The sequence below is a fragment of the Tachypleus tridentatus genome, chromosome 7 (genome assembly GCF_004210375.1).
Source record: "Tachypleus tridentatus isolate NWPU-2018 chromosome 7, ASM421037v1, whole genome shotgun sequence".
NCBI lineage: Eukaryota > Metazoa > Arthropoda > Merostomata > Xiphosura > Limulidae > Tachypleus > Tachypleus tridentatus.
This window is the reverse complement of record NC_134831.1, coordinates 196,060,425-196,072,926: the sequence shown is the minus strand read 5'-3', so window position 1 is coordinate 196,072,926 and position 12,502 is coordinate 196,060,425. Positions and strand designations below refer to the sequence as shown.

The 12,502-nt window shown below is 30.9% G+C and overlaps 1 protein-coding gene across 1 annotated transcript in view; it reads left to right on the top strand.

Annotated features, from left to right (window-relative positions):
* Positions 1 to 12,502, top strand: part of LOC143257644 (trithorax group protein osa-like) — a 152,364-nt gene that overhangs the window by 44,449 nt on the left and 95,413 nt on the right. The window contains exons 2-3 of the mRNA XM_076516685.1: positions 3,271 to 3,447; positions 9,590 to 9,679. Of these exons, the coding sequence (XP_076372800.1) occupies positions 3,271 to 3,447; positions 9,590 to 9,679 (267 nt within the window). The remainder of the gene's footprint in view (positions 1 to 3,270; positions 3,448 to 9,589; positions 9,680 to 12,502) is intronic.

Here is a 12,502-nt window from a genome sequence, read left to right as displayed (position 1 = left end):
GAACTTGCAAAGAATCTTAGAACTTGAACTTGTACAGTAATGTATGTAAGTACATGTACTGTTCACCAAATGTAAACACATACACAGATAGGACATTCAATTTCACTCTTTTGTGCACACATCATCTCCCTTAATTTATAATTCCTGCTGTGTTCATTGGATTATTTATATGTATTAATCCTACCTGGAACACACATTAATGTCCTCAATGGTAAGGCTGTTGTAACAGGAGAAATGGAAGGAAAAAAAAGGAGATAAAAGACTACTTTGTTATGCAGTATTAACATTATTATTTTTAAATTTTCAGAGATAGGTTTTGAAATTAAGTAGATTATATAACGTAAAAATCTTTTGCCGTGTAAAACTTGGTATTAGAACTAAGTGGAATAAAATAATTTAAAAAGTTTGACTAGTTTTGTGTACCTTACATTCAGAAGAGTTCATAATGTGTCAGTGTTTCAATTATTTGATGTAGACATTTTTTAAAATGAAACAGTGTAACCACATTTTGAGTGTTGTTAGGTGATAAGAAGAGAACTTGGACCAAACTGATGCAAGTGTGGAAGAGTAAAAGGCTTTTTAGGTTCATAAAAAAAAGAAAAGACGTGTATATTGTAGGTCACTGAAGTTGTTATAAAAGGAAAATGCCTAATAAACCCTACTGCCCAGAAAAACAAACAAAAACATCTCTTAGGTTTTGTTTGCTAGTGAAAACTTGAAAAAGTAGAAAACATAAAAATTAGAAGTTATTATTTTTTATTAATATTGAAAATTTAGAAAAGAAAAACAAACACAACTAAAAAAAGTTATCTTTGTTTCTTTGCTACTGAGGCAATTTGATTAAAATTGTAGTAACGGTTAAAGAAGGATATGGATATATAGTTTTAAAAGTATAGACTCTGACTTATAAAAATGTAAAAACATTAGACTATGTTGATAATTACAAAGATTGCTGTTAATAGGAGTAACTACACTACTTGTATGTATATTACAATAACACTATGTAACATAAATTTTGTTCCTGGATAATGTGTGTTATTTCTTAATTGCTTATGTTGTAAAAGTACAGAAAATGGTCATTATTCCCTTCAAACTTTGCTTTTGTGACTTGAATAATGAAATTTAGAAATTAACCTATTTTCTTTGCAAAAATGGGCAAATTTGCACATTTTCATTTACATAAGGTCTGAATAAAACAACATATGAATCAAGATTTACATGTATTTATACTAAAGTTATAGAAAAATGTTTAGAAGTGAGTAGTTTCTCGAGATTTGCGACTGTAATGTAAATCACTTCCATGTATCAGCCCCCAAATATAATCTCCTATCATGTTTTCGTTATAAGCTCCCAGGTCACAAAAGCAAAGTTTGAAGAGAAAAATAGATCTTTTCCATTTACTTTAGGCATAAACAATTGGGAAATAATACTTTCTGTCCAGGAACAAGAAAAGGTAAACATTTTGTTACATAGTGTAATTGTTGAGCTAAAGTTGATGTTTTTTGTAGATTCCATTCTAGTCACTGCCAAATAGGCTGATATGATTTGAGCTACTTTAAAAATTTTAATTTCAAACTCTATCTGATATTGTATACTGAGGCCCAACTGTATATAAATGTAATTTTTTGTTTTTGAGACACTCTCCTGAGGCAACAAGAAGGATGTCTTAATTGCTTTGTGCAGCTTTTCTTTTCTTTCTTTGCCTCCAAGTGTACAAATATTAAATTATTTTTACTTTAAAGTCTTTAAAATAATTTGTTTTGAAATTGGATTTCAAATTTCAGTTGTATTAACAGTGTTCTAGTGGTACTAATTTGTTAGTTATTTAGCACTGATAAATCATAAGATTATTTATATGTATTAAATCTAGCTAGATATTGAAGCTTTCTTTAATAAAGTCATTTTGTGACAAAATATGCAAAACTGATTTTTATAAAGTAAGTGTGTCACATATATATGATATTTATCATGACATTAACCAGCACGTATCAGTTTACATAGCAAGACCATTCAGGCAATGAACTATATTTTATACTAATGTCACAGACAACTACAAAAACAAATTTAATCGGTAACAACTTAGTTTGTATTTTGCTTTAAAGAACTTCTTAGACCTTGTGTATTTATTGTTGTCTTACTTCTGGTGAAATGCTTTCTTGTTCAAGTATCAAGTAACATAGTTCATTTAAGTTTGTTTACAAAATTTGCACCCACTAAACACTTCAAAGCTGGGTTGTATCATCCTGAGACAACATCATATCCAATTGGGTGGCTTGGGCTTTGCTGTAGTTTTTTAGAAGTTTCTGTAAAATTTAATATAACAGTCCAAGATTCTTAAAAAAACAGTTTTAAACAAAGAATTGAACAGTGAATAGATTTTTTAACACTGACTGTAAATTTATTTGTTGGAAGAGTTCTCTCTATTTCTTTAGATAATTCTCAACAATCATGTCTGAAATATTATATCTAATCCATATGTGGTGAGTGAGGTAACACAATTTTTAGACCAATTTGAAGTTTTCTTTAAAGTACGAGAGAAATACACTAAATTATTTAGAAAGTTTTAAAACACAAGATAATGGAAAGTTATTATAACTTTGCAATGATTTTATTCACATGCACAGTAGGCCTAGATGATTAAATATAAACACTAGAAAAATAAAAAAAGTATTTATGAAATAGTGAATGTGTTAAATATTTGTCAAATAACATACAGGGCAGACACAAATAGTTCACATGTTCAATGCTATGATTGGCTCGTTTCAGACCAATGGAAAGGCCATATTAATGTAAAGCTACAAATGAATAATGTAAATCTTACAATGAACTGTTTTTAACTTCATTTATCTGACAAACTAATTTCAGTAGCTTATATGTTAAAAATTAAACTTGAGCTTTTGTCTTAAACCTAAAATTTATTTATTAAAAATCACAGAAAAGTAAAACATTTCATTCTTATATCTTTACATATACATTTATTATATCATTTGATATTGCATACATCACTGGAACTAGATTATTTTCTTCATCTACACTTTGTTCAAAGAGAATGAGAGAAAATTTTTGTAAACTGAGAGAGTCATGTGGAATAAAATTTAAATAGAAACACATGGTAATTGGTCTTAGTGCAGTTGCAATTTCTTTTTCATTTGTCTGTAGAACTAGCAAGTTTAGTTTTTTTTTGTTATTGTTTGGAGCCTACAAATTTATTATTTTATTTGCTCCTCTGTTCACTGTTATAGTTATTTACTCATTGCTATGAAATTTCAGGGACCTCCACTTTCTGAACCAAGTGCTAAAAGGTTATTCCTGGCACCAGGTCAGCAGGGAATTAGTGCTTCACCATCCCCTGGTCAATTTGGTCAGTCATACTCTCCTCAATTATTTAGCCCATCACAGTCTCAAGGATCAACAGCAAGAAATACAAATCCAAACTTCTCTCAGCAAGTAAGAAGATTTATAGTTTACTTTTTTATATGCAAGAGCAAAAATTATAATTTTTGTGGAAGAGTAGCTTACCTTTATTTAAATTTGCAAACTTTGAGAGTTTGATGTAAATCTGATTAACAGTATTTTGTTTTCAGCTGCAAAATCTACCCTGTTATGTGTTGGGTTTCTAGGTTAAAACATATGTTGATTTTTTTTCTAAATTTATTACTCTAGAGTACAAAGTATAAAATCTTAAAGATTTGCTTGTTCTGTTTTTCTAAGAGAAGCTTTATAAATTAATGATGCACATCCATGTTATTCAACATTTTACTGTCTTGCTGTCGTTTTGACTCTCAATGACAGCACCATTTTAAACATGTTCTGTCCCAAGGTTTGTCTATAACATTAGACAGTGTTATTGGTGATCGTGACACTGTCTACCTTGGAAATGTTTTTAGTTTTTTAAAGGTCATTAATCTTTTGAATGCTATTTAAGTTTTTTAATTTATACATTAGACCTTTTTATAATGTGATTCCCTTTTAAGAATCAAAGCTCATCTAGTTTGATTTGAAATTAGAAAATGGCTGTAACGTCAAATTACTCGAAGCTTAGACTGGAAAGGCCAAATCTGGGTGGCTAATGCTGATGTTTGAACCACCCGTTAGTCATCCTGGCAAGTTATAATAATTAAACTTTCACTACATGTCTTTTAAAACTTTTATTATTTTACTTTCTGAAATGGGCCATAACATCAAATAACTCTGAACCAGGACTGGAAAGGCCAACTTCAGGTGACTAACAATGGTTTTTGTACTTACCTGTTACTCTTCCTGGCGAGTTATGATAATTACAGTTATGCTACAGAAAGACCTTTACAACTTGAATTACTGTAGTTTTTCTCTTACTGCTGTAGACGTGATGTAAACATGGGTTTCATGCTATTTATGTTTTTTAAATTTTGTTTTGTTTTACCTTAATTTCCTTTTATGAATTTTATTAAATTTAATTTTAACTTCTTACCAGATGTTTGGTGCAGATAGCCTAGCTGCTTTGTGCCATAAAACACCAAACCAACCAACTATATTATTCCTGAAATATGCTCTTTATGTGACTTAAAATGAAGGAGCAGGTTGCTTAAAATAGGAAAACTGAATTTAGGCACATGGAATGTTCTTAGTAGTGCATATAAACATTGTTTTTTCCCATTATTATCAAGTTACAGCTTGTACATTGAGGTAGAGTATTTTTAAAAGTGATGCGATGTTTTGATCACTGATATAATCATTCTCAAGTAGATGAGTTTTAACAGTAAAGAAACTTTTTAAATTTGAATACTTGAGAATGATTGCACCAGTGACTGAAAGGTTGTACCAGTTTTAAAAAAGTATTATTCCTTATCATAAAAGTTGTAACATATAATAAAATAATACTTGTAATCAGCCAGTAAACTCAGAACTAAACAAAGACATAGCAGTACAGAGTAGCCATCAGAGTTTTCTTATTTAGATTCAACATTTATTTATTTGTATGACCAATAAATGCCAGTCAATAAGGGTACAAAGTTTATAGGGTATAACAATATATGAATTAGTGTTGATACTTATAAATGCATCTTCTTGAAGTAGTGTTCCAACAAAAATATGGTTAAGAACCACTGACTTAAATCTATGGTAATGAATTGATAATATAAGAATTGAATGTATTACAAAAAAAAGGTCTGACTATAAAAAGAACAAGAAGTTTACAGCCTCATATTAGATTTCTCTGTGAAACATGTAGATAACAGAATTAAAATTTACAGATTCTTGCAAATTGGAATGTAGGATTTTATGTAGATATTTAGGCTAAAATGTAAAGGTACCTATTACTTGGTTTACTTTCTGGCTTAAGGACCAAAGAATCAGAACTTTATAAGAAATGCATTAAAATACTGATCAAAGACCCATTGGTGAAACAGCCAGAGATTGGCCCTTTATCACTACCAAGAAATATAGGTTTGTTGCCAACAAATGGTTGGCTGTTCATCTAATTTGCCATTTTTAAGTTTATAAGATAGTATATGTGTCTGTGTATATATACATATATTTTTTTTTAAATCAAAGTTTACACTTAGTGTCTTCTTTATTAAATCGAATAACCTTATCTGAATTGAAGAGTACCAAACACTTTGTTTATGTTGTATTTGCATCTTTTTTCCATGTTGAATAACAGCAAGGACAAACTGAAACTGGAGAATGATTTCCTTGCAGATGAAGATTTTGTTTTATAAAATTAAATATTATCTCAGGTTGTGGATTCTCTTTACAAGTCAGGAGCTTAAATGATTACCTAATGAAACTGGGGTAATTGTTTATTTGGTCATAGTTATTGTTAGTGCTTGGGTAATAATGTATTAAGTTTATTGTTGCCCCAAGCATATATATGAGGAAATACTCATTCAAATTGTTTTGTTTTTTTTAATAAATTTTCCTAAAAATGCTTTAAATATGTTGCTTAAAGTGTCATGATTATCATTTACTTAATTATTTGACTTTAAGCCATTTAGCCCAAAGGTACTTGAAATCCAAAACTGTCTGTTGGGTTATTATAAGCATGTAAATGAAACTATTTTTTTCTTTTAATGATAAAGCTTTCAAAAAGTTTTGCTTTTCATGTTAAATTCTGTTGATTTTGTTTATGATTATTTTATGATGTTAAAGCTCTCCTAAAATTTATAAATTTCAGTTTTATGTTTGGAAATAGTAAATACTTTGTACACCTGTCACATCTGGTAGTTAGTTATGTGTTTTATGTTTGGAAATAGTAAATACTTTGTACACCTGTCACATCTGGTAGTTAGTTATGTGTTTTATGTTTGGAAATAGTAAATACTTTGTACACCTGTCACATCTGGTAGTTAGTTATGTGTTTTATGTTTGGAAATAGTAAATACTTTGTACACCTGTCACATCTGGTAGTTAGTTATGTGTTTTATGTTTGGAAATAGTAAATACTTTGTACACCTGTCACATCTGGTAGTTAGTTATGTGTTTTATGTTTGGAAATAGTAAATACTTTGTACACCTGTCACATCTGGTAGTTAGTTATGTGTTTTATGTTTGGAAATAGTAAATACTTTGTACACCTGTCACATCTGGTAGTTAGTTATGTGTTTTATGTTTGGAAATAGTAAATACTTTGTACACCTGTCACATCTGGTAGTTAGTTATGTGTTTTATGTTTGGAAATAGTAAATACTTTGTACACCTGTCACACCTGGTAGTTAGTTATGTTAATGGATTATGTCGAAGTGACAGTTTTTACTGTGACATTCAAGAGTGTTAGCCAAGACTTTCACTAGGGGCAAACCTGTGCTTATTCCTTCATTTCAGTCATAAAACTGATCATTAAAATGAAAGTATGTCTCTTTTGTTGTAAACATAATAGTCTATAAAATATGATTTTGGCTATTTGAATAACATGCTCAAAAGTGCAAATTAACAGGGTTTTCTTCTACAGGAATTATATTGTGTCTTGTCTTCACTTTGAGGCCTGCTGTAACTATAGGATTTTTAAATTTCAATATTTTAAATAGTCATTAAAATCCATATGTTTCTCAGTATTTATGTTAGTGGCAGAAAGAGAGAATGTGGATATAAATATCTATGTTATAAGTTGTTTTATTTCTCTATTGTAATAACTTATAAAATTTTGCAATTTTGTGGAAGTTTTTCAATTGCTAATAACCAATTCTCCATTCAGTTCATGATATATATAGTTTGAAATTTAAGATACTTTGACTTTTGCTGTCTTGTTAGTTTTGTGACTAACATTTGAGCTGCTACACATGTTGGTTATTTTGTAATTAACCAGATTTATTTTATACATGTTTTTTTAAATATTGTTTAATGTAAAACAAAATGTAATCAGTGATGAGTTTAGGTGTGCTGGAACATAACTGATGCTAAAGTTGTTAAAAGCCTGAATAATAATATGCATAGGAATGCTTGCAATCTAAGGTAACGGTACAAAGAGAATGCAACCACCTTTAATGGTATGATCACTGCATCTAAAGACTGTTGCTCTGCAGTGTAACTTCCTCTGCATAATTTGTTTTCACAGCATCCTGAGGTAAATTATTACCAACCCCCAATGTTGTTCTTTTCCTCTTTAATAAACTAAGTGTGTGTTCTCTCTTTTTCAACCATGTTAACTTGGTACACCCCAACATTAAGTTCATTTTTGAAGAGGAAAAAACTAGCGAAATATCATTTCTTAACCTCAAGATCACAAGAAGCAATATGCAATTTAAAAGAGAAATCCACAGAAAAATCACCCATACTAGACTATACATTCCCTGGGACTCAGCAGTGAAACAAAACAAAAACTTAACATATTTAGAAACCAAATAAACACAGCCACAAAACTATTCTCACCTAATAATGATGAAATCAATGAACTAAAAACACTTCATTAATATCAACAAATTTCCTCCAAAAACCATTGAAAAAATTACACAAACCCACACACCTAGATCAACAACAAACAGTAATAAATCCTGAGATACAACAAATTGGAAAGCCTTATACTACTGCATACCATATGTTCCTGACATCTGTGAAAAAATAACCAATATTTGGAAAAAAAACTTATAACAAAACATAACATTCCTGTAAACACCAAATTTATTCAAAAGCTAGGTAGAAAACTAAAAACTAAAATCCATACTATATAAAAACTACGCTGAGGAACACAACAAATTTATAAATTACAATGCAACAACTGCCATGACTTCTATATTGGAGAAACAAGTAGAAAAATTGAAACTAAGTTCAAAGAACACAAAAAACACCTTCACATGTTTTTGAACACTGCAAATTAAATAAACACAACATAACCATAGAAAACACTCAGATACTAAGTTGGGAAACAAATATAAACAAATGCAAAATCAAAGAAGCCCCACTTACACAGCAACTAAAACCAAAATTAAACCAATATAAAGGAACACCTTTATACCTATACTAATTAATAACCTAACATCCAACTGCATTGCCCCTACAATCCCATACCTGTTTATGCTCTCGTTCCTAACACGTGCCCGGCAACAGTCAATTGCAAATTCTCTCTTTGTTAATTTGGAGATGACCTAGGAAGATTGAAATGTTGTTCTCTGCTTATCAATAAAAGTGTTAATACCTATACCAGCCATTCTGAGATACATTTTTTTTTGGTGTGAGTTTCTCATCATCAAGAAGAGCTTATGCTTATTGGTGTGCTGTATTTTCATCTCTAACTGATAGCCTAAGGACTCCTGCACACAAAGTTCCCTGTGTATATTGGATATACTGATTGTATTTGTGCAGTTATTAAATCATTAATTATGTAAACTGTACATACAGTTTTGTTGAAAAACATGTTACTGTAATGTTTTCACCAAACCTTCATTCCTTATTTCTACTTTTGTGTAGTTAGGTAAACTTTGAGGTTTTGAACAATGTTTTATTTTTATTTTTCTTATCATCATAATAGTATTAAATTTAGGAATATTTAATCATTTTCTTATAATTAGATTGAAGTGTATTTATGCTCTTTATGATTTTCCAAACACCCTCACCATTCTTGTGGTATCAACAACTCTTTCTCTAAATGTAAGCAAGGTGATTTCTTTGTTCCATTTGCTCAATAACTGCATGTTTTTAACACTCTTAGCACCTCTATTATATCAACATTCTTTCTTAATGTTTCTAAACTGATTAATTTATTTCATTTCTCCATAACTATTTGTTATCCAATTGCATATTGTTTCATTTTGTGGTGTACCTTAGGATAAATATTTCACATGAAAGGTATATGTTTAATTTCAGGTTGGTTGTCTCACTGCTTTTGGTTAAATATCATATTATGTATTAAATTTTATCACAATATTCCAGAATTACAGTGATAACCTAACAGTATCCTTATTTTATTTTTACACTTATTCTGGACATGAGGACATTTCTAGCTCTATTATTTAATGCATTTTTAAAGCTCTCTTAGAATGTAAATATAAATCAAATTGTATAATAATACAAGCATAATAATGGGTTACTTTATATAAAAGTGTAATTTTTTACAATTAACATGTATCTTCCATACTTTGTGGACCAGTGTGTTATGTCTTCTGATTATTTTTATTAGGTTGTGAGTCAACTTAGCATACAGCAAAATTCCCAAGCCAGAGGATTTGAACACCAACCATCTTCTCAACAAGGCAGCTATCAGCACCAGGTGTGTAGTTATTGTTGCATACAGTTAGTTGGTAACATTGTGATTTCTATTTTATAAAATATATATGTTAGTTTGGGAAGTAAAACGTTTTGACTTAGAAGAAACAACTAATTTTGTAGCAACTTGAAAAAATAACATAAGCATGAATCTTTATGGACCAATACCAAGTTAACTTATAATGTTTGATTTTTCTGCCTAACCTAAAATTAGAACGAAATTAGTATTAGTTAACATAGAAATAATAACTCGACCATTTCGTAGAAGTATAACGTAAGATAACATTAAATACGAGAAAATTAGTTTATTTAATAGATTGAAAAATTCTCATTAATGTGAAAGCTATAAACTGATAATAGTGGCATCATGAAGAATTATGTAACGTATTGACTTATTCACTTGTGCGGTTGAAATAGTTTCTTTCTGGCTGTGACCGAGAATATTTGTTACAAAGAATGATAAGATTTAGCTCTCACTAAAGCTTCTTAATGAGAGTTTAAAATCACTTAAAGTTTTGATGATCTGGTTTGTACTTTGGAGAATTAGTTTATAAAGTTATCAAGAGATGGCGCGACATTTCACACGCCGAAATCTATAGTTTTACTGACAATAGTACCTGTGTTTGTTTGTTTTTTTTTAATTTCGCAAGGGCTATTTGCGCCAGCCGCCCCTAATTTAGCAGTGCCATTACCACCCATCACCAACTCTTGGGTTACTTTTTTACCAACGAATAGTGGGATTGACTGTCGCATTATAACTAACCAACGTCTGAAAGGGTGAGCATGTTTGGTGCGACGGGGTTTCGAACCCACGACCCTCGGATTACGAGTCGAGTTCCGTAACCAAATGGCCATGCTGGACCAAGTACATGTGTGGAAACATTATAAAAAAAAATGGTTAAGATTATATATATTGACCCAGATCTTCACTTTACTTAGGTAGCAACACTGCCCCGACCAATGTATAAAGTTTAACATTCTTTGTGTAAATTAAAAAGGAAGAGATAATAATAATTTTTTTTAAAGAAATATGTTGCTAATTACAAATCTTAACATTTTCCGTAATTGTTGTATATAAAAGAGGGGCGCTATGTGTTACATATCTGGTTTACAAAAATATATTGCTTATAATAATCTGATTTCTTGAGGTAAAAAAACTTGCAACTGCCACCAGAAATAAACGATTCTTCGTGACCAACGTTGCAGTAACTCGGCAACTTCATTGGAATTGATTTGTAAGAAGAGTCTCCATACTGGCGGCTCCTCCAAGCCCTCGGAACGCAATTCGTTACCATAGCAACAAGGCTTGGAGGCCTTGTCTTTGCTATTACGTTATTATTGCAAAAGAATCATTTGAGTAAGGAGTGTGATCAGCTCCGTGTACAAATATGGAACAAATAAGAACTTACAAGTAAATCGTTTGTTTCCACAATTTATCTGTCAGTAGGTCAGTGATATTAAGTTGATGATCTGGGAAGGGTTTTTCTTGTTTATTCTGTGAAATAAGTGTAAAGACGACGTTTATTTAACAGTTAATTTTACAACCCCTGTGTCCAAATTAAAAACAACGTGGTTTTATATCTGCACTTTAGAAACACGTACTTTTCTTAAGCATTGTACAAGGACTTAGAAAAAGAATTTAAAACATGTCACATACATGTCTTAAAACCAAAGGTAATGGGGAAAATAACGAACACACTCAGCTACTAGAGCCGTAAGCGGCTTATATTTTGACTTAAAATTTAGTTATATCCGTCTGATTTATTATGGGGAGAAGAACAGGTATTTTTTGTATTTTGCAGTTGTTTAAAAAGTGACCAAATAAACCATCTAGTATATTTTGAAGTATTCTGTTGAACATTTTCTTACGTTCCGGACTCAGTCCTTTATTACAGGGGCATTACAAGAAGACGTAATCTGACTGAAGAATAAGATTTTATTTGATTCCAGATTTGTAAGTAACTGGACTGTAGTAACTCTCGCCTTAGTTCCACAGTCTAGCGTAACAATGTATTGAAGCTTTTTATGTTTTTTTAGCAAGCTAAACACATTTCAGAAAATTCAGTTCCAACAACACAACATAGATTTGTTCACCTCCTTTACTTTTAAAATGAGTCAAAGAATAAGTTAAGTGACGAGATATAATGCACAGAAACACATGAACATGCTACATATGTTGTAGTAATTGCTTATTACTTTCATTAATTATTGATTCTACCTTAACATACTTGTGGTTGGGAAACGCTGACTTGACGTATCTGGCTTGTGTAGTGAAAAATAACAGTAATCGTAAAAAAACAAACTGCATTAAGCCTTGTGATTACAAATTGTACAAGAAACCCATGCAATTGATGATTTATTTGAATTATTTACTATCTGTCGATTTTATAATTTTTTTATCAGATCTTCAGTATTTCTGAATTATTCCCTCTTTTACAGTATAACGGTAGTATTTTGTATTATGAAACCAAGGCTTCAAAAACACTTATCTTGTCAGTTAAAGCACTGTGGCAGTGTAAGGCTTTTTTGGCTAAAATGGTAACCTATGCAAGCAACATCCAGTATAAATTATTACAGAAAACACAATGTATAATCTCCTGAGTGTATATCCCTGTACCTGGTGAGGGAACCTCCCAGTGAAGGTTCTGTTCTTTCAGTTTACCTCCTCTGGGATCTAAACATTCACCCATGTGTTCGCCGTGCATGGTGACCCGTAAAGGGTAGGAGGGGATCCTGGTGGTTGAGGGGTTCAACCCTAACATACCACTTTGGCCTTGAATTCCTATAGATGGGCGGCTTTGGGGTGGGCCCCCTAAGGTCAGTCAGC